The sequence below is a fragment of the Crocuta crocuta genome, unplaced genomic scaffold (genome assembly GCF_008692635.1).
Source record: "Crocuta crocuta isolate KB4526 unplaced genomic scaffold, BGI_CrCroc_1.0 scaffold41, whole genome shotgun sequence".
NCBI classification, from domain to species: Eukaryota; Metazoa; Chordata; class Mammalia; order Carnivora; family Hyaenidae; genus Crocuta; species Crocuta crocuta.
The window spans coordinates 4,761,969-4,785,603 of NW_027529428.1; the positions used below are offsets into that span (position 1 = coordinate 4,761,969).

The 23,635-nt window shown below is 45.1% G+C and overlaps 1 protein-coding gene across 1 annotated transcript in view; it reads left to right on the plus strand.

The window, feature by feature from the left end:
* Positions 1-23,635, plus strand: part of PRUNE2 (prune homolog 2 with BCH domain) — a 259,377-nt gene that overhangs the window by 159,896 nt on the left and 75,846 nt on the right. Inside the window, exons 7-9 of the mRNA XM_077759363.1 lie at positions 3,007-3,165; positions 12,623-19,187; positions 19,572-20,337. Of these exons, the coding sequence (XP_077615489.1) occupies positions 3,007-3,165; positions 12,623-19,187; positions 19,572-20,337 (7,490 nt within the window). The remainder of the gene's footprint in view (positions 1-3,006; positions 3,166-12,622; positions 19,188-19,571; positions 20,338-23,635) is intronic.

Here is a 23,635-nt window from a genome sequence, read left to right on the forward strand (position 1 = left end):
GCCCGACGCGGGGCTCGAACCCACGAACCGCGAGATCATGACCTAAGCGAAAGTCGGAGGCTTAACTGACTAAGCCACCCAGGTGCCCCAAATGTTTTTTTTTTTTTTAATACTCATACGATCATATGGATTTTGGGGGCCACCTGGAGGAAAAGTGGGAGAGTGTCACCCAATGCAGCTTGGTCCCAAGAATCTCTTGAGGCACATAATGAAAATACAGAATCTTGGACCCAATCCTGGACCCAATAAATACAAACGTGTCGCAAAATGACTCAGAAATACACAGCCCGCCCTGCGGTGATTTTTATGTTGAAAGTGGTGTGAGGAACAAGGAGCTGAGGGTGAGAGTTAGTTCAAGCAGTGAAAGAATCCAAAGAAAGATATGTATTCTCACAAGAAAAAAAAATAACAGTGAAGAATACCGCCCTTTTTGAAATTGCTTTTCCATTCCCAATGTGCGTTCGAATCTCCAATGCGTGTTTAAATCACCTAGAATTTTTGGAAAAAAATTTCCAAAATTTGCAGTTTCTATTTCAATAAGTCTGGGGGGATGGCCTGAGACTCTGCATTTTAACACGATGCTTGGTGTTGCCAGAGCCGCTGGACTGGAGTCCAGCAAGATCATAGAGCCATCATTTTCACACAGAAGAATCCAAACAGATTGGAGCTCAGCCAACAGTTTTGAATAACAAACATTCCACACGTATGGCTTTGAATAATGCCACATGCAATGAATCCTCATCTTGTGTTTGGACATCAGTAAAACCTGCCTTCTTTTGTTCAAATGACCTAGCTGAGAGTCTTGTGATAATTGTTACGATATGTGAAAATCTCTTAGAAATGTTGTACCTTCTTTCAAGGGTTTATAACTGCATGTGGGGGATTTTATGTACATTATGAAAAAAAAAGTTTTTAAAGGATAGTTGTTGAGCTTCTTGGCCTAAGCCTTTAGTCTAGAGGATGTAGGAGATAAGATGTAGGTACTTGCCATCCATGCTTGTTTTCCTTCAGGACCATATCTTCCTTCCTTCCTTCCTTCCTTCCTTCCTTCCTTCCTTCCTGCCTTCCTTCATTTTTAAATGTTATTTATTTTTGAGAGAGAGGAGGGGACCATGAGCCGGGTAGGGGCAGAGAGAGAGGGAGGGAGAGAATCCCAAGTAGGCTCCATGCTGGCAATGCAGAACTCACAAACCATGAGATCATGACCTGAGCCGAAATGAAGAGTCAGCTGCTTAACTGACTGAGCCACCCAGGCGCCCCTCTTCTTCTTTTCTAATTCATGATGGCAGAAACCTCAGCACTGAGGTTGTCTTCAGGGAGAATGATGATTTGGAATAATTTCATCTATAGAATGTACACTGTGTATGACATGAGGTCCAATTTTTAAATATATTTTAAATATTTACTTCTATTGTGGGTGAATTGCCTTCTTTAAGTATCTATTTTATAACTTGTTAAGACACTTGGACAATAAATAAAAAGCATGAAAACTGACAATACGCTTTCGGACACACAGGTTTATAAAAGCTATTGTATTTGCCCATCATAAATGTCACTACCAAGTGGGTACAATAGATCCTTGGTGTTCAGCAATGATATATCCTGAGAGCTTTGTGAGTTACCCTGTGCCAGGCCTTGTAACCAAAAAGGGAAATGGTCTGGTGAGATGCCTAGAGAGAGCGACTGCCGCAGAAGTAGGCCACAAACACTCCTTGAGGTGGGGACGCGGGTGACAGGCGGCGCTCGCACATCTGGCAGCTATCTCGTGTGGCCCCTCATGGTTGAGATTCAACTCAGCAGAATTATAGATTGCATGTGTTACAAATATTCTAAAGCGGCTGGTAAATTATCTGAGGCACAAATATGAAATCCACTGGTTTAAAGAGCTGCCACATACAAACAGTATTCTGTGCACGGAAAATATCTGCACCCACGTGCAGGGCTCGGTCTAGCTCTTCACAGCAGCTGTCGGAGGAGGGGGTACATGGCTCCTCCTCTTCCGGTGGTATTTCTGCATCACTCTGACACCTCGCCAGTGGCTTGGGTAGTGCTGATGACTTTTGTATCAGAACAAAAATTAAGAGTTCTTTGTGTCTCTTGAGTGCCCATGGTGATGATTTTCACTGAGTAGTGCAACGGACTGTCGATTGGTAGTACATGATGATCGAATCTATATGCTGTGACAGAGGTTTGTGTAGCAAAGGCTGATACTGGGGTACATCTCTCTTGTCATTCAAAAACATTTTTCTGAGCCACTAGTATATGCGAGGCATTACGCTAGGGGCTCACCTATGGTCTTCACTGCATTTCTTTAAGAAAGAGAAACAACTATGCCAACAAAGTGGTTCTCACTGCAGCTCATACAACTCAGAGACCAGCACATATTCGAAGAGGATGTGAGCCACAGGCCTGGGTGCTGTGTGGTGGTGGCTTCCTTTTCCACAATTACTCATTCCTTCTTAGCTGCCACTTGAAGCAAGAAGATCTGGCATCAGAGTCCTTCCGTAAATCTCCCGGGCGTCTCCCCAGGAATAAAAAGCAGAGCATTAACTCAGCTCGCTTCATCCTTAGGGGTCCTTCTTGGTGTCATAAGTCATTGGAAAACAATTATAAAAAAAGAACAACTCCCTCCTATTTTTCTAGGGATAGGTTGTAATAACAGTCAGCAGCCATTCTTACATCCTATGAACAATAAAAGGAAAAGTAATATTTACAAAGTTAACATTCAGATAAACATTTTAGGAAGGAAAACTGTTGAGATATTTGTTCCTTGTCTAAACTGCCTTAATAAGGGCCAAGACTCCTTCCTTTCTTGGGTTAGGAAAACAAACAAGCAAAGGACATTTTAAGCCAGAGCTCGAGAGTTTGCTGGCTTGTGTGTTTATCTGGCTTGCGTCTGATAATGAATATCTGTCACGATAGATTGTAACGCCGGACACATTGTGGCATGACTCCCGGAAGCCGGGCAGGTTGGCATTAATATAAAATTGCCTGTTGTTGTTTCAGAACTGTATGTTTCACAGCAATATCAGCAGTGACTTGAAAGCATTTGCAGACAAGTTTGGCTATGATGTCCTCATCCTCCTGGCCAGCTACCTGTCAGAGGAAGAGCAGCCGAGACAACAGATTGCTGTGTACTCCCAGAACCTCGAGTTGTGCAGTCAGGTAAGGACCTTCTTCACTCTGGCCCATTTCACTGCTTCCTAACCTACTGGCTGTCACAACACGCGGTGGGACATGGGGACGCACTGGTGGCCCAGAGAAAGAGACCCAAGAGATAAGGTCCTAGAGTGTGAGTTTTAAGAAATGTGGGTGGGAGCACCTGGGTGGCTCAGTCAGTTGAGTGTCAGACTTCAGCTCAGGTTGTGATCTCACAGTTCATGAGTTCAAGCCCCACATCGGGCTAGGTGCTGTCAGTATAGAGCCTGCTTCAGATCCTGTCTCCCTCTTTCTCTCTGCCCCTCCCAACTCACACTCTCTCTCTCAAAAATAAATAAACATTTAAGAAATAAATAAAATATTATTAAAGGAAGAGGAAGAAATGTTGGGGGTATTGTGCACATTGGGCCATTGATTGATTGATAAAAATCTGTGTTTAATTCTCAACACTTGACTCAGAGTTTTAGTGTTTAGTATTACTGCTATATTGCCAAAAAAAAAATCACCTAATTAGAATTGGCAGTGAGATAAATATTGGCCCTTTTTGAAAAGTTGAGGTGTAATGGGAATCCAACATTGTATTCGTTTCTGGGGTATGAACTAATGATTTGATATTTGCGTATAGTCTGAAGTGGTACCCACAAAGTCTAGTGAACATGCATTGTCATACATAGTTACAAAACACATTTTCATGTGATGAGGATTTTTTAAGATCTCCTCTTTTAACAACTCTCAAATATGCAACACAGTGGCCATCTGTACACGACATCCCCAGGATTTCCTTGTTTTGTAATTGGAAGCTTCTACCTTTTGACCCCCTTTACCTCCACCCAGGGCATGTTATTTTATTTTATTTTATTTTATTTTATTTTATTTTATTTTATTTATTTTTTGTACTAAGTTTAGTTGACAGGTGTAGAATATAGTGATTCAACAACTGCATACATTATGCTGTGCCCTCAAGTGTCACTAGCTCTTGTCATCATACGACACTTATACTGTTGACTATATTCCCTGTACCTTTCATCCCCCGTGACTACCAAGGGCCTTTTAAAAGATCCCCATATCTATTTGTCTTAGAGACTAAATCTATAAAAGAGAAAGAGCATATCTTTTTCACCCAAAGAAGGGCGAGTCCTGTGGACAATGTTTGCTTAGAGGGCTGCTATTTGGTCATACCTAAGGAGGCTTAGTCCTTGTCTAAATACCTATTTGGTGCCCAGTGTTTAGTCACCAGTGATCTAATGCTTTGATAAAGTTGGTTTGTCTCCAACCACTAAAATTCTAATTGGTTAATTAGCCAGCTCCTCTTGGTTGATAACTGACTTTTTTAACCGAACGTTTTGGAAATAATATAAGAGGTAGACAAAATCAAAATAGGGCACGGGAATGCTTTAAGAACTAATATGAGAACCTACATGATTCATCAGGATTACGGATGACATGAACCCAGAACAGTCTGCTCACTAATCTTTCCTCATTATCAGATTAGACACCTGTCTCCGCAGGTGGCTACGCACAGTCCTGACTCCTTTCTTCTTCTACATCGTCACTCTCTGTTCCCCAGGAGATCCATCTTGGCTGTTTTGCATGTGACTGTAGGCACTTACAGACTCCTCTGTGCATTCTCAAGTCCAAATATGCAAGAGCCCCTGCTCCAGATGTGTTTTGTACCCTCCTTTCTGACCCTCACACATCTGTGCATTGCCTCACCAGCCTGTGGCTTTTTCAATGCTTTTTGTCTGCACTGGGTTCCAAAGCTCTATTTCATCTTTGGTCACTGGTTTCCTAGGGACAGACTTATATCTCCTAAGCCTCCAACATGGTGGTTTTCAAATCACTTTTAGAAGCAAATCGGTTTTAAAATTGGGTAATCTAAAACAGACAAAAGCGGGAGAGCAGGTAAAGGGATCAGATGCCCTTGAACCTGTTCTCTCCTGCCTCCCCTCTTCCCCATGGCCTTGAACCCGCTCTGCCCTGCCTCTCTTCTTCCCCATGGCCTTCCCCAGCCATCACCTTAGAGACAGTTCCTCTGAGCAGCACAAGGTCAAGACTACACTAGAGGAATCCTCTGTGTCCACATGATCACAGTTGATGAAAGGTCAGCCTCTGCAGAGTTCAAAATGTGGCTTCTTCACTTGTTAACTGCAAGTTGTTTAACCTTGCTGTGTCTCTATTTCATCACTGGCAAAACAGGGACAAAGAATCCCTATCTTGTAACAGAATTATTTTGAGGATTAAAGAAAATAATGCACATAAAACCTTTAAATGTGCCTGGCATATGGAAACACTCGATAAGTGTTTATTAGCATCATCATCATCATCGTCTATGTGAGCCCTGTATTTATTATTACTATTGCTGTTATTACCTTCACTAATCCGGTGGGGCCATTTCAAAAGCCCACTGTGCAAAATACCCCTGACATTTCATAAAAATCCTAGAGCTGCATCCTGGTTCTGGCCTCACACCAGCTGTCACACATTCTCTTGGCCTCCCAGGTGAGCTTTGTCTGTTCCAGGCTCCCTGTCGATGCTTCCTGGGGAGGGAAGAGGTAGTTGGGGCCCGAGTGCTGTTGAAAAGTTCCACCTCTGGTACCTTTCTCTTTATTATGTTTTCCTTCTCCTTATGAGGCTTTCCGAGGCAAATGCAGGTCCTGGGTGCCTGGTCCTAAACCAGAGCCCTTCGCCCACCCGATTGCCCCTTATTCTTACACGTGTCCCCCTAGTTCTTCTCGGCAACCAGCATTCTCTCTGCTTTTTGCAAACTTGAGTTGCACTCCCATTGGAAGATGGTATCCTATTACGACAAGAAAAGGATTTAAATGGTTGACATCTCTCTTTTTTTTTTTTTTTATTTCTAGGAGAGAGAGAGAGAGAGAGAGCATGAGCAGGGGAGGGTCAGAGAGAGAGGGAGTCACAGACTGAAACAGGCTCCAGGCTCTGAGCTGGCAGTCAGCACAGAGCCCGACGCGGGGCTCGAACCCACGAACCGCGAGATCATGACCTAAGCGAAAGTCGGAGGCTTAACTGACTAAGCCACCCAGGTGCCCCCAAAGTTTTTTTTTTTTTTTAATACTCATACGATCATATGGATTTTGGGGGCCACCTGGAGGAAAAGTGGGAGAGTGTCACCCAATGCAGCTTGGTCCCAAGAATCTCTTGAGGCACATAATGAAAATACAGAATCTTGGACCCAATCCTGGACCCAATAAATACAAACGTGTCGCAAAATGACTCAGAAATACACAGCCCGCCCTGCGGTGATTTTTATGTTGAAAGTGGTGTGAGGAACAAGGAGCTGAGGGTGAGAGTTAGTTCAAGCAGTGAAAGAATCCAAAGAAAGATATGTATTCTCACAAGAAAAAAAAATAACAGTGAAGAATACCGCCCTTTTTGAAATTGCTTTTCCATTCCCAATGTGCGTTCGAATCTCCAATGCGTGTTTAAATCACCTAGAATTTTTGGAAAAAAATTTCCAAAATTTGCAGTTTCTATTTCAATAAGTCTGGGGGGATGGCCTGAGACTCTGCATTTTAACACGATGCTTGGTGTTGCCAGAGCCGCTGGACTGGAGTCCAGCAAGATCATAGAGCCATCATTTTCACACAGAAGAATCCAAACAGATTGGAGCTCAGCCAACAGTTTTGAATAACAAACATTCCACACGTATGGCTTTGAATAATGCCACATGCAATGAATCCTCATCTTGTGTTTGGACATCAGTAAAACCTGCCTTCTTTTGTTCAAATGACCTAGCTGAGAGTCTTGTGATAATTGTTACGATATGTGAAAATCTCTTAGAAATGTTGTACCTTCTTTCAAGGGTTTATAACTGCATGTGGGGGATTTTATGTACATTATGAAAAAAAAAGTTTTTAAAGGATAGTTGTTGAGCTTCTTGGCCTAAGCCTTTAGTCTAGAGGATGTAGGAGATAAGATGTAGGTACTTGCCATCCATGCTTGTTTTCCTTCAGGACCATATCTTCCTTCCTTCCTTCCTTCCTTCCTTCCTTCCTTCCTTCCTGCCTTCCTTCATTTTTAAATGTTATTTATTTTTGAGAGAGAGGAGGGGACCATGAGCCGGGTAGGGGCAGAGAGAGAGGGAGGGAGAGAATCCCAAGTAGGCTCCATGCTGGCAATGCAGAACTCACAAACCATGAGATCATGACCTGAGCCGAAATGAAGAGTCAGCTGCTTAACTGACTGAGCCACCCAGGCGCCCCTCTTCTTCTTTTCTAATTCATGATGGCAGAAACCTCAGCACTGAGGTTGTCTTCAGGGAGAATGATGATTTGGAATAATTTCATCTATAGAATGTACACTGTGTATGACATGAGGTCCAATTTTTAAATATATTTTAAATATTTACTTCTATTGTGGGTGAATTGCCTTCTTTAAGTATCTATTTTATAACTTGTTAAGACACTTGGACAATAAATAAAAAGCATGAAAACTGACAATACGCTTTCGGACACACAGGTTTATAAAAGCTATTGTATTTGCCCATCATAAATGTCACTACCAAGTGGGTACAATAGATCCTTGGTGTTCAGCAATGATATATCCTGAGAGCTTTGTGAGTTACCCTGTGCCAGGCCTTGTAACCAAAAAGGGAAATGGTCTGGTGAGATGCCTAGAGAGAGCGACTGCCGCAGAAGTAGGCCACAAACACTCCTTGAGGTGGGGACGCGGGTGACAGGCGGCGCTCGCACATCTGGCAGCTATCTCGTGTGGCCCCTCATGGTTGAGATTCAACTCAGCAGAATTATAGATTGCATGTGTTACAAATATTCTAAAGCGGCTGGTAAATTATCTGAGGCACAAATATGAAATCCACTGGTTTAAAGAGCTGCCACATACAAACAGTATTCTGTGCACGGAAAATATCTGCACCCACGTGCAGGGCTCGGTCTAGCTCTTCACAGCAGCTGTCGGAGGAGGGGGTACATGGCTCCTCCTCTTCCGGTGGTATTTCTGCATCACTCTGACACCTCGCCAGTGGCTTGGGTAGTGCTGATGACTTTTGTATCAGAACAAAAATTAAGAGTTCTTTGTGTCTCTTGAGTGCCCATGGTGATGATTTTCACTGAGTAGTGCAACGGACTGTCGATTGGTAGTACATGATGATCGAATCTATATGCTGTGACAGAGGTTTGTGTAGCAAAGGCTGATACTGGGGTACATCTCTCTTGTCATTCAAAAACATTTTTCTGAGCCACTAGTATATGCGAGGCATTACGCTAGGGGCTCACCTATGGTCTTCACTGCATTTCTTTAAGAAAGAGAAACAACTATGCCAACAAAGTGGTTCTCACTGCAGCTCATACAACTCAGAGACCAGCACATATTCGAAGAGGATGTGAGCCACAGGCCTGGGTGCTGTGTGGTGGTGGCTTCCTTTTCCACAATTACTCATTCCTTCTTAGCTGCCACTTGAAGCAAGAAGATCTGGCATCAGAGTCCTTCCGTAAATCTCCCGGGCGTCTCCCCAGGAATAAAAAGCAGAGCATTAACTCAGCTCGCTTCATCCTTAGGGGTCCTTCTTGGTGTCATAAGTCATTGGAAAACAATTATAAAAAAAGAACAACTCCCTCCTATTTTTCTAGGGATAGGTTGTAATAACAGTCAGCAGCCATTCTTACATCCTATGAACAATAAAAGGAAAAGTAATATTTACAAAGTTAACATTCAGATAAACATTTTAGGAAGGAAAACTGTTGAGATATTTGTTCCTTGTCTAAACTGCCTTAATAAGGGCCAAGACTCCTTCCTTTCTTGGGTTAGGAAAACAAACAAGCAAAGGACATTTTAAGCCAGAGCTCGAGAGTTTGCTGGCTTGTGTGTTTATCTGGCTTGCGTCTGATAATGAATATCTGTCACGATAGATTGTAACGCCGGACACATTGTGGCATGACTCCCGGAAGCCGGGCAGGTTGGCATTAATATAAAATTGCCTGTTGTTGTTTCAGAACTGTATGTTTCACAGCAATATCAGCAGTGACTTGAAAGCATTTGCAGACAAGTTTGGCTATGATGTCCTCATCCTCCTGGCCAGCTACCTGTCAGAGGAAGAGCAGCCGAGACAACAGATTGCTGTGTACTCCCAGAACCTCGAGTTGTGCAGTCAGGTAAGGACCTTCTTCACTCTGGCCCATTTCACTGCTTCCTAACCTACTGGCTGTCACAACACGCGGTGGGACATGGGGACGCACTGGTGGCCCAGAGAAAGAGACCCAAGAGATAAGGTCCTAGAGTGTGAGTTTTAAGAAATGTGGGTGGGAGCACCTGGGTGGCTCAGTCAGTTGAGTGTCAGACTTCAGCTCAGGTTGTGATCTCACAGTTCATGAGTTCAAGCCCCACATCGGGCTAGGTGCTGTCAGTATAGAGCCTGCTTCAGATCCTGTCTCCCTCTTTCTCTCTGCCCCTCCCAACTCACACTCTCTCTCTCAAAAATAAATAAACATTTAAGAAATAAATAAAATATTATTAAAGGAAGAGGAAGAAATGTTGGGGGTATTGTGCACATTGGGCCATTGATTGATTGATAAAAATCTGTGTTTAATTCTCAACACTTGACTCAGAGTTTTAGTGTTTAGTATTACTGCTATATTGCCAAAAAAAAAATCACCTAATTAGAATTGGCAGTGAGATAAATATTGGCCCTTTTTGAAAAGTTGAGGTGTAATGGGAATCCAACATTGTATTCGTTTCTGGGGTATGAACTAATGATTTGATATTTGCGTATAGTCTGAAGTGGTACCCACAAAGTCTAGTGAACATGCATTGTCATACATAGTTACAAAACACATTTTCATGTGATGAGGATTTTTTAAGATCTCCTCTTTTAACAACTCTCAAATATGCAACACAGTGGCCATCTGTACACGACATCCCCAGGATTTCCTTGTTTTGTAATTGGAAGCTTCTACCTTTTGACCCCCTTTACCTCCACCCAGGGCATGTTATTTTATTTTATTTTATTTTATTTTATTTTATTTTATTTTATTTTATTTATTTTTTGTACTAAGTTTAGTTGACAGGTGTAGAATATAGTGATTCAACAACTGCATACATTATGCTGTGCCCTCAAGTGTCACTAGCTCTTGTCATCATACGACACTTATACTGTTGACTATATTCCCTGTACCTTTCATCCCCCGTGACTACCAAGGGCCTTTTAAAAGATCCCCATATCTATTTGTCTTAGAGACTAAATCTATAAAAGAGAAAGAGCATATCTTTTTCACCCAAAGAAGGGCGAGTCCTGTGGACAATGTTTGCTTAGAGGGCTGCTATTTGGTCATACCTAAGGAGGCTTAGTCCTTGTCTAAATACCTATTTGGTGCCCAGTGTTTAGTCACCAGTGATCTAATGCTTTGATAAAGTTGGTTTGTCTCCAACCACTAAAATTCTAATTGGTTAATTAGCCAGCTCCTCTTGGTTGATAACTGACTTTTTTAACCGAACGTTTTGGAAATAATATAAGAGGTAGACAAAATCAAAATAGGGCACGGGAATGCTTTAAGAACTAATATGAGAACCTACGTGATTCATCAGGATTACGGATGACATGAACCCAGAACAGTCTGCTCACTAATCTTTCCTCATTATCAGATTAGACACCTGTCTCCGCAGGTGGCTATGCACAGTCCTGACTCCTTTCTTCTTCTACATCGTCACTCTCTGTTCCCCAGGAGATCCATCTTGGCTGTTTTGCATGTGACTGTAGGCACTTACAGACTCCTCTGTGCATTCTCAAGTCCAAATATGCAAGAGCCCCTGCTCCAGATGTGTTTTGTACCCTCCTTTCTGACCCTCACACATCTGTGCATTGCCTCACCAGCCTGTGGCTTTTTCAATGCTTTTTGTCTGCACTGGGTTCCAAAGCTCTATTTCATCTTTGGTCACTGGTTTCCTAGGGACAGACTTATATCTCCTAAGCCTCCAACATGGTGGTTTTCAAATCACTTTTAGAAGCAAATCGGTTTTAAAATTGGGTAATCTAAAACAGACAAAAGCGGGAGAGCAGGTAAAGGGATCAGATGCCCTTGAACCTGTTCTCTCCTGCCTCCCCTCTTCCCCATGGCCTTGAACCCGCTCTGCCCTGCCTCTCTTCTTCCCCATGGCCTTCCCCAGCCATCACCTTAGAGACAGTTCCTCTGAGCAGCACAAGGTCAAGACTACACTAGAGGAATCCTCTGTGTCCACATGATCACAGTTGATGAAAGGTCAGCCTCTGCAGAGTTCAAAATGTGGCTTCTTCACTTGTTAACTGCAAGTTGTTTAACCTTGCTGTGTCTCTATTTCATCACTGGCAAAACAGGGACAAAGAATCCCTATCTTGTAACAGAATTATTTTGAGGATTAAAGAAAATAATGCACATAAAACCTTTAAACTGTGCCTGGCATATGGAAACACTCGATAAGTGTTTATTAGCATCATCATCATCATCGTCTATGTGAGCCCTGTATTTATTATTACTATTGCTGTTATTACCTTCACTAATCCGGTGGGGCCATTTCAAAAGCCCACTGTGCAAAATACCCCTGACATTTCCTAAAAATCCTAGAGCTGCATCCTGGTTCTGGCCTCACACCAGCTGTCACACATTCTCTTGGCCTCCCAGGTGAGCTTTGTCTGTTCCAGGCTCCCTGTCGATGCTTCCTGGGGAGGGAAGAGGTAGTTGGGGCCCGAGTGCTGTTGAAAAGTTCCACCTCTGGTACCTTTCTCTTTATTATGTTTTCCTTCTCCTTATGAGGCTTTCCGAGGCAAATGCAGGTCCTGGGTGCCTGGTCCTAAACCAGAGCCCTTCGCCCACCCGATTGCCCCTTATTCTTACACGTGTCCCCCTAGTTCTTCTCGGCAACCAGCATTCTCTCTGCTTTTTGCAAACTTGAGTTGCACTCCCATTGGAAGATGGTATCCTATTACGACAAGAAAAGGATTTAAATGGTTGACATCTCTCTTTTTTTTTTTTTTTATTTCTAGGAGAGAGAGAGAGAGAGAGAGCATGAGCAGGGGAGGGTCAGAGAGAGAGGGAGTCACAGACTGAAACAGGCTCCAGGCTCTGAGCTGGCAGTCAGCACAGAGCCCGACGCGGGGCTCGAACCCACGAACCGCGAGATCGTGACCCAAGCGAAAGTCGGACGCCCAACCGACTAAGCCACCCAGGCGCCCCAATGGTTGACATCTCTTAACCTGCAACTTTCAGAAGCAACCAAATTTGAGCAGCGGGATTTTGAGTTAAAAGAAGAGCCAGTTGGATGGGATTGTAGAAAGAGTCAGTGGTACAGTAAGCGGGACTTTCCGTGTCTTACGTTAGGCAGTTTTCAGTTGTTTGAGATCTTCTTCATAGACAGATGAACACAGATTGATTTTATATTAAGAAAAATTAAGAAAGACCCATTGCCAAGGGCAGGCAGTGCCTGAGTGCTCACACAGACCCCTGTGCCTCCCTGACAGATCTGCTGTGAACTGGAAGAAAGCCAGACCCCTTGCCTGGAGCTGGAGCCCTTTGAATGTGGCTGTGATGAGATCCTGGTGTACCAGCAGGAGAACCCTTTGGTGACCTGTGATCAGGTGGTTCTTCTTGTCAAGGAAGTCATCAACAGGAGGTGTCCAGAGATGGTCTCCAACAGCCGGACGTCCTCGACAGAAGCCGTGGCAGGCAGCGCCCCTCTGTCCCAGGGATCTTCCGGGATTATGGAGCTATACGGTTCTGACATAGAGCCCCAGCCCAGCTCCGTGAATTTCATAGAAAACCCTCCAGATCTGAATGATTCTAACCAGGCTCAGGTGGATGTAAACATCGACCTTGTCAGTCCAGATAGCGGGTTGGCCACCATTAGGAGCAGCCGTTCATCCAAGGAGAGCTCGGTTTTCCTCAGTGATGACAGTCCAGTGGGAGAAGGGGCGGGGCCTCACCACAGCCTTCTCCCAGGGTTTGACTCCTATAGTCCCATCCCCGAAGGAGCAGTACCGGAGGAGCACGCCCGGTCTGGAGCACACAGTGAAGCCTTTGACCTCTTCACCTTTGACCCAGCACCCATGGCTTCTGGGCAGTCCCAACCATCTTCTCATTCTGCAGACTACTCTCCCACAGATGACTTCTTCCCCAATAGTGATTCATCAGAAGGACAACCCCCGACGGGGCCTAAAGAAATCAATGGGATAGGGACGGACCTGTCCAAATATTCATCCAGTTCGCTTCTGTCAGAGGCTGGCAAAGATAACCTTGTGGAATTTGATGAGGAATTTGTTCAGAGACAAGAAAGTCCCAAGGATAACTCTGAAAGAAAAGTGAGCCTGACAGGTTTTATGGAAGATAAGTCTCCTTCCCCAGAAAGGCTGAAAAGTATTGGAAAGAGGATCCCACCAACACCTATGAACAGCTTTGTAGAAAGCTCACCATCCACAGAAGAACCAGCCCCACTCTATCCAGAAGATGTGACCCCAAAAGCAGTAGACACGGGTCACCTAGGGCCACCTCAGACCCGTGCGCGGTGCAGCAGCTGGTGGGGTGGTTTGGAAATTGACTCTAAAAATATTGCGGATGCATGGAGTTCCAGTGAACAAGAGTCTGTCTTCCAGAGCCCCGAGTCATGGAAAGACCATAAGCCAAGCCCAGTTGATAGGAGAGCCTCAGATTCTATATTTCAACCAAAGAGTCTCGAATTCCCAAAGTCAAGTCCCTGGGAGCCTGAATTTGGTCAGCCTGGGCTGGGCAGCAATAATATTCAAGACCCAAACGAGGACCACTTGCAGTTTCAGAGCATGCCCACAGAGAAATCGAGTTTGCCCAGTGCTCCTCCTCAGGGAACAAACCACCTGATAGAAGACTTTGCTGCCCTGTGGCGTTCTGATCGCTCTCCCACAGCGATGCCGGAGCCGTGGGGAAACCCCACAGAAGATGGGGAATCAGCTGCTGTGGTGTCATTCCCAGGCTGGAGCGCATTTGGTAAAGAAGAGGGTGCCAAAGCCTTGACAAATAACTGGAATCTGCATCCCACGAGTGGCGAGACACCTTCTGCAAGGGACCCGAGTGAATGGGCCATGGCAAAAAGTGGGTTTTCTTTTCCTTCGGAAGACAATTCACCCAGTGAAGCAAATAATGAAGCAGCTCCAGAAATCTGGAGCAAGAAGAACCACGACTCCAGGGATAATATCCTTATATCTGGAAATCCCAGATCCAATCTGGATCATGCGTGGAATAATTCTAAACCAACAAAGGAAGATCAGAATGGCTTAGTGGATCCACAAATCAGGGGGAAGGAGTATGAAAAGGTAGACTCCTGGAACCTTTTTGAGGAAGGTATCAAGAAAGGAGGGTCAGACGTCCTGGCGCCGTGGGAAGATTCTTTCTTATACAAATGTCCCGATTACAGTGCATCCAACATAGGGGAAGATTCGGTGCCCTCCCCCTTAGATACCAACTACTCCACATCTGACTCCTATACTTCGCCAACATTTGCTGGAGAAGAAAAAGAAACGGAAAACAAGCAATTTGCTCAAGAGGGAGGGTTTGAGTCCAAAGATGCTAACTCTGCCACCAGGGAGACTGAAATGCCTCCCCAGTCACCCCAGCAGCCACCTAGAAATCGAATTAGTTCAGGTCCTGGGAACCTAGAAATGTGGGGCTCACCTGATGCAGATAAAAGTTCTGAAGCAAATGTCACTTACAGCTCCGATAGGGATTTACTCGGGACGGAGCCCACAGATGATAAGAACATCTCCATGGAGGACGACCTCGGGGAAAGCAGCCTGTCCAGTTACGACGACCCCAGTGTGATGCAGCTGTACAATGAAACAAATCGACAGCTCACGCTCCTACACAGCAGCACCAACTCCCGCCAGATGGCCCCTGACAGCCTTGACCTGTGGAACAGAGTGATTCTGGAGGACACGCAGTCCACTGCGACCATCTCTGATATGGATAACGATTTGGACTGGGATGACTGTAGCGCAGGTGTGGCCATCTCCAGCGAAGGTCAAGCACAAGGATATGCGACTGAAAGCACTGAACCAGAAACCCGATTTTCAGTGAGACAGCTGGAGCCATGGGGTGTGGAGTATCAGGAAGCAAATCAGGGAGACTGGGAACTCCCTGCCTCTTCTGAGCACAACAAGGACACTCTGGCCAATGAATATCACACGTTGAATGAAAAAAGTGGACAGCTGATCGCAAATAGTCTTTGGGACTCCGTCATGAGAGACAATGACATGTCTTCATTAATCTTACCAGGCCCATCATATGTTACGGGTTCTGAACAACACAGATCTCCTCCCGGAACTCCCAGCTCATCAGAAAAAATTAAAGACAGTTGTATCCCAGATGTGCTAGAAGCCTCTGGAGCCAATGAGTCAGATGCCCTTGATCCCGATAAGCAGGACACATGCAGAGGAACCTTGCCACGTGATGCAACATCCTTGGCAACCAACCTTGAGAATCCAGGGCATTTTGGACACTCCGATCCATGGAGAGGTCCTAGCTTTGGACAAAGCAAAAGTGAGGAGGAAGCCCATGGAGCCACTGCTAGAGAGCACCTCTGTGAGGAGGAGACGTTGGATGGAGCTTCGGAGAGGTCTGGAAAAGGGCAAAGCGACCAAGAAGGCTCTTCCCCAGTTGCATCTGCACATCAAGAAATCTGTGATGAATCTGGCAAAATCAGCTCTCTTTCAATCCCTTCCAGTCCTCAGACTGAGGAGCCCCAGGAGGTTTTAGAGCATGAGAGGGAGTCTTACAGTCCAGATCCCCGTGATGTGCACACAGAAGTGCCCACAAATGACCTGCAGGTGGAAGAGACCTGTGACAACCACCTCATGTATCACAGAAATTCAGAGGAAGCCACTGACACTTCCGGTGGGCTTGGGCTGAATTTAACAAAAACTGTATCTTTACCTGAAATGGATCTCGAGAAAACTGAAGAGTGTAACGTTCTGGAACCAGAGAGAGTGAACCAAGAGCCACCCCGTGAATGTCCCCAAAGCCTTGACATTTGGGATGGCTCTGTAGATAACGACGTGCAGGTCAATTTCCCAAATTCTGAGATTACTAAGAATCTTGAAGTTGAGAGTACTGAAAACAGCCTTCCAGGAGCTATTTCGTCAGGAAATTATCGCAGAGATAGTATTTCTAGTGAGTATACACACTCGAGTGCATCGAGCCCTGGCCTAAATGATTCTTCAGCTCCATGGCCTTCCTGGGACCATGGACCCAATATGGGGGATCAGGAGCAGAATCAAGATGACTGGAGCAAACAGAGCCACCAAGAGTCTGAACTAATTACTACTGATGGCCAAGTAGAAGCAATTACTGAAATGGAGGACCTGGGCAAAAACAAAATGGACAAGTTTGAGAAGAGCTTAGATCTCAAGGTTCCTAAATTTTTAGAGATTTGGAATGACTCAGCAGATGGTGATTCCTTTTCCTCTGTATCCAGCCCTGAGACAGGCAAATATTCTGAACATTCCGATGCATATCGGGAAAGAAATCTAGTAGTTAGCCATCAGGAGAAAAATGACGAAGACCTTCCTACAACTGTGCAGCCAGAGGATGCCTTCATTTCAACAAGCTCAGGCTCTGATGATGACAGCATAGGTGATGAAGAGTCAGTGGAGAAAGAGATCCATTTGGGCACTTGCCAAGTTGCTCAGAGTGAACCCAGAGCTTGGGATTCACTGAATGAACCTAATCTGGTATTGGTCACTGCTGACCCCAAGTCTGGGGAATGTCCTGCGTATGGAGGCAATTCAGAATCAACAGAGAACAAGTCAGACCCGTTCTGTGATGATCAACAAAGCAGCCCCTATCACTGGAATTTCTCACCGCTAAAGGAGACTGAACTACAGGTTACAGCAGTGGATATGGAGATGAGATCTTCTCCTGAAACAGGGAAGACGGGAGATACCATCTGGCAGATATCTCCCACAAGTGAATCAAAGAATGAGAATTATTCCAAGTTGGAAATGCTTGGCTTCTCAGCTGAGAGCACCGAGTGGTGGAATGGCTCTCTACAGGAAGGACGACCCACTGAGAACACATTTGAAAGGGAATTGCCTAACTCAAGTAGTGTGTTAGAGATGAGTTCTTCAGTATACCACAAAGTGAGTCCCTGGGGAGTACCCATCCAGGGTGATATTGAACCCATAGAAATGCATTGCACTAATCCCTTCAGTGATGAACATCTGTCACCCTTTCTGGATAGCAATGAGGAGAGCTCCCATGAGCAACTCTGGAACATTCAACCAAGACAGCCAGACCTGGAAGCTGATCAGCTTGGCCAGCTTGTAATATTGGACCAAATTAAAGAAAAGGATTCTAGAGAGCAAACCTTCGTGTCTTCTGCTGGCGAAGAGCTGACTTCTGAAACCCCTACCCAAGATAGCCAGTGTCAGAACACAGTGCTGTCCATCTGGGATCAGCCAGACGCAACATTTACTCCCACAGATGAAAATGAATGTGTTGTATCTAATGTTTTGACTGTGGAATGTCAAGAAACAAATTGGTGGGAAGAAGAAAAATCATACTCCAGTGAAATAACAAATTCAAGCATTGCCTCAGGAGATTTCCCGGCTGTCAGTTCTTCTGCCCAGTTGATAAAGAAGTCAGGCTCTGAATGGGATATCTCTACTTCTAGTGAGGGCCCCCAAGGCACATTTGTTCCAGATATTTTACATGGCAACTTCCAGGAGGGTGGGCAACTGGCCTCGGCGTCGCCTGATTTGTGGATAGATGCTAAGCAGCCCTTCAGTTTGAAAGCAGATGGTGAGAATCCAGATATACTGACCCACTGTGACCATGACAGCAATTCTCAGGCTTCCAACAGCCCTGATATATGCCATGGTTATGAAGCAAAGCAAGAGACTGAGCAGCTCATCAGGGCTGGAGTGGGACCGGAAGGGGAAGCCAGTGAGTTATATCTCACTGAGCCAAAGATGGACGAAGAGCACAATCAGGAGCCTGGGCAGGAATTTGTCCCGTACAATTCAGAACTCTGTTCTGAAAATGTAATTCCACTGCCTCCGATCAGTGAGCAAGTGAACCTAAGTGGCTCATCTCAGCCTACCTCTCGCGAAGGTTCTCCTGAACCCTCTGAAATAAACAGTGAAAACAACACAGGTTTAAAAACATCAGAGAACGTTGCTGCCTCTGATGTAGCACCAACTTTGGAACTCGTTGACAGAACAATCCCAATGATTGACAGCATGGGGACCGGTATTTCTGTAACTCTGCAGGAGCCTATAATGGACAGCAACAGCTTGTTGATGTCAGAGGGCTTCTCTCCTGAAAGCCAGACAGATGCAGGAGGCTTGTCGGACCATGAGCAACTTTTTGCTACTGAGAATTCTGTCACTGTTCCTGATGCCCTGCTAGCCTCAGACACTTGTCTGGACATTAGCGAAGCTGCCTTCGACCACAGTTTCAGCGATGCCTCAGGTCTTAACACATCCACGGGCACAATAGATGACATGAGTAAACTGACATTATCAGAGGGCAATCCAGAAACACCAGTCGACGGGGATGCAGGGAAGCAAGATATCTGTTCATCCGAAGCCTCTTGGGGTGATTTCGAATATGATGTCATGGGCCAAAATATCGATGAAGATTTAATGAAAGAGCCTGAATATTTTCTCTATGGTGGTGACCCTCCCTTGGAAGAAGACCAACTGAAGCACCCGCTGGCACCTTACACCCCTCCCTTTGATTTGTCCTATCTCACAGAACCTACTGTTGGTGTCAAAACAACAGAGGAACCTGGTTCTCCAGAGGATGAGTCCCTAGGGAGCGAAGCGGCCGAGATGCTGCTTTCTGCCCTTCCTGATCAAAAAGGCAAGGAAAATCACGCCGAGGCCCCAGACCGACAGCCTGGCCAGCTGGTTGTCCTGCATATTCATGAAGACCCTGAGTCCGTTTCTTTGGAAGTAGGTGCTGACTCCAACCTTGAATTGTCTCCGTCACACATCGACTGGGAAGTAGAAACAGATAATTCGGATTCGCCAGCAGGTGGAGACGTAGGACCAGCAAATGGTAAGAAACAACCCATCCCTCCAACCCCCAGAAACTGCTGTTTTCACGCAATTAACATATTTGTAAACTGAGCTCTTCCTACCACTGCGGGTAAAAGAGGAACTAACTTCATTTGCAATGCATGCCTCCCCAAGTCCTGTGTTAAGGCAGCAATAGTGTCTGCTTTTCCTGTAATACCCATGGGAAAATTAAACTGCTCTCCCAAAATAAAATAAATAAAATAAAATAAAATAAAATAAAATAAAATAAAATAAAACAGAACAAACAAACAAAAAACTTCTTAAATTCTCCGTCCTTAGATGGATCATTTGCAAAGATCACAAATCTCGTGATGTGTTAATAGAGCCTTGTTCTCCCCTTCTCCTCTTCATCTTCCACTTCTAGGTGCCAGCAAGGGAATATCAGAATTGGAAGAAGAAAAAATAACTCCTACCAAAGGGCCTGAGCAGGTAACAGCAGAATGCAGGGAAGAAAGGTGCCGGGAGAAGAATGAAGACGATCATGGACCACACATGGATTACATACTTGTAAACCACGAAGAGAATTCACCCGCAAAGCCAGAGACCTGTGAAGCGAGAGAAAACACATCTGAATTCGAAGAGTTTCACACAGGTTCTGAAGAAGCAGAGGTGTCAGGAACTCAGCTGGCCGGCTTCCCAGATTCATGTCAGCTTGTCTCCTCAGATGAAAGACGAGATCATTCTGCAGAGAGAAGGTCTCCCCAAAGTGATAGGAGATCGTCTCCTGAAAGTCCTGGGCAAGACCAGACTTGGATGGTCGTGGGCCATAGGGAGGTAGCTGATCAGTCGTCGGAAGATAGGAACTCAGGACCTGGAGGGGCTGGCAAAGATGCAGAGTCAACCTCTGATGCTGGCTTGGGCGAGGGTCCCCAGATTCAAGTTCTAGGAGGAATGAAGCCTCTGGAATCTTTAGCGCTGGAAGAGGCCTCTGGTCTGGGCCGCCAATCACGGAAGAGCAAGAGGCGCGGCGAGGCTGACCCAGATGCAGTTATGATGCAGGCTGTCACCCATGACAATGAATGGGAAATGCTTTCACCGCAGCCTTCTCAGAAAAACACGATCCTTGAAACGGAAATGGAGGAAGAGACAGAGTTTCTTGAGCCCAGAACAAGGACACCGAGACCGAACGGGTAAGCAGAACGCTAGATTTATCTATTTCTTTTTCCTGAGAAACATTGTATTGGAAAACTGGGGGAATGGTGAAGGACTGTGGAATACGAAGAATATGTAGATGGTAGGCGCTTGGCTCCTGCATAGTCAGGACAAGCAGCTGCTACGTGGCCGTGAAGACAATGATGCTTTGTGTGTATTTTCACCCAAAAAAGCCCCTTCAATTTCCATCCAGAGTCTGTACTTACCCTTCCAATACTTCTACTTACACCACCTACTCAATACCTATTTTACTCCTCAACAGGCAGCTGGAACCGGAGAGGGGAAGGCACTAATATTTATTCACAGCACCAAGCAGTTTGCTCACAGTATCTGATTTAACCAACACCCCTGAGGTGTCGGGTATTATTACCTTTATTTAGCACCAGGACTAAGGAGACTCGTCAGCAGGCTCAAAATCTCAGTGTGAAGCATTCACTCCCCAATTGGCTGGAAGATTGGCAGACAACCATCAGACTAGTGATTCATTTGTTCGTTCATTCATTCATTCATTTACCATATGGTGTCTGAGCATCTGCTTTGTAGGGAGTTTCTGGGTAGCCAGTGGATATATAGCAGGGGACAGAATGCCATCTCTGTCCTCAAGCCCCAAGGTCCTGTGGATACCATTGAGGGTCGTTCATTTCTTTTCATTTGTCCTAATGAACCTCTCTTGCTCCCAGGGACAAAGGGCAAATGTGACCAGTAAAGGGGAATATCTTCTTTCCTCTTTAAAATACAGTAGAAAACAAGATCCCTTTTTCCTACTCATTTTGGGAGTATAGAGCACTAGGCATACCACATACTCACTGTGAGTCAAAGAATCTGGAGTCCAGCCTGGCCCTGCCATTACCGGTTATGTATCTTAGGATGAACCCCTACGCTCAGATTTCTTCATCCATGAAATCGGTAGGTTAGGCCAGAGGATCTCAAGGCTTTCTCCAAGTTTACATTTGTGTGAACTTAGTTTGTGTGTAAACAGCCCGTGTCTGGGAGAGCTGTGGTGGTCACAAATGACATTTCTCCATGAAAGGAAGAGAAAAACAAGAAGGAATCGCAGGGGTATACAGTAAGGGCTAGGAAGGTGCCATAAAGAGTTAAAAGCTGCTACTCAAGCGCAGCTTTTTAAAGCCAGACTTCTTCAGTTGGCCTCATCTTCCCTTCTCCCTGTCAAGCCATTTCCTTCCAGAGGGACCCCAGATCCGTTATCAGAAAGAGAGTAGCAGATGGATCCCAGCAGCCCTGCTGGCATTGTTCTAGATTGAGCTAAGAACTCAGGCAGCCTGGGCTTGGCTGAGCTATTGTTGGCATCTCGTCTGCGCTTTGCATGTGCCCCTGGCCACCCCACAGATGACCACGTTCAGTGGTGCCACTCCACCCACTTGCTTTTAATACAGTTTCTTGGCTCGTATTTTTCTGTGCCCCTGAACACAGTAATGAACATTTTCTCACAATCGGGGAAGGGGGCAGAATTTCCTGGGGCCATTCGTATTAACTTTTGCCTAAATAATGAACCCTAAATGTATGTGTGTGTATATATATATATATATATTTTTTTTTACAAATAGTTTATTGTCAAGTTGGTTTCCATATAACACCCAGTGCTCATCCCCACAAGTGCCCTCCTCCATGTACATCTAAATGTATTTAAAAGCTTCCCCTCTGTGCTAGGTTTTGAGAGGGTGCAGAGCTGTCTAAAATGGTGATTCTCTAAGTAGGGTCCTAAAATCAGCAGCCTTGGAGTGCCTGCCTGACTTCAGTCGGTAGAGCATTCGACTCTTGACCTTGGGCTCATGAGTTCAAGTCATACGTTGGGAGCAGAGATGACTTAAAAAAAAATTTTTTTTTAAGTTGAACAAATAACCCCAGCAGCCTCAGAATCACCTGGTGCTTGTTAGGAATACAGATTACTGACCCCACTCCAGACTCTTCCTGAATCAAGAACTTGCGGTAGGGTCCAGCAATCGGTGCCTTAACACAGGTGATTCTGATGCACACTGAAGTGTGAGAACCACTGGTCTACAACCCAGTGGGAGTTTCCAGTTTAATAAGGGAGCGAAACATAGGCGAAGAGGTAGATACTAGTGGAACATGTAAATCAAGATAGTTTATGACGACACATGTATAAATACGAATAGCTACCTGTCACCAGCCCTTGGCCCGTAGATGCACCAGCTCATATAACTATCACAGGAATTATGCAAGGAAGGAAGCTGATGTTCAGAAGGTTGAATCACTTGCTGTGGTTTCCAGTTAGAAAGTGAAGAAGCTGGGATTTGAATTTAAAGCTTTCTGTGTCCAGAGTGTGTGTTAATACCAGTAAATTAAGAGGAGGAGCATCCATACAGGGTGTTTTATGGAGGGGGAATAGGAGGTGGTTTATTTTCTACCAGCATCAGGAGGTAGGGTGCCCAGGGGCCCCGATACATTAAAGGGCCCCTGCGAAACTCTGAACTGCTTTTAAAATCTAAAGAAAAAAAATGATTATATTCCTATGTGGATTCTAGGTTTTTTTTCTATCAATGCAGATGTAAACTAGCTTTGGATTTTTTTTTAATGAAGGAAGGAGCTCATGAAGGTTACAGTGCCTAAGGCTCACCAAAGTCATACTGTGGCTGTAAGGGGTATAATTTGAGACAGGCGTTCAAGGCAGGTCATAATCTAGAAAGACAAAGAAGAGGGTAAGACGTCAGCCAAGTTGTCTAGAAGAGTGAGGTGAAGGAAACTGTGGACCCAGGAAGGTAATTACGGAAGCAATGTAAAATAGTCCTATTTTTTGCAACTAAAACTCTGGAAACATCTGACACATAATTTGATCATAGGACACAATCAAGACTGTCCCGGAAAAAAAAAAAAAACGTAAATTTGGTTTTCAAAAACAGAAGTGGGCTGGGGTGCCTGGGTAGCCCAGTCGATTAAGTGTCCGACTTTGGCTCAAGGTTATGATCTCACGGTTCATAAGTTCGAGCCCCACATTGGGCTCTGTGCTGACAGTGTGGAGCCTGCTTGGGATGCTCTGTCCCTCTCTCTCTTTGCCCCTCCCCTGCTCTCTCTCTCTCTCGCTATCTCAAAAATAAATAAACATTAAAAAAAAAACAGAAATGGGCTGACAGTATATGCAATATGACATACCAGCTACAAATTGGCTCCTAGCCCTCCCCTCCTCCAGCTGCACCCCCTCACTCAGCTCCCACATCGTTTTGAGAGCAGCAAGCCATATTTTCAGAACATGAGGAAGCCTTAGAATGTGGCTTTTCTGCCTTGTTCAAAGTCCGTTGA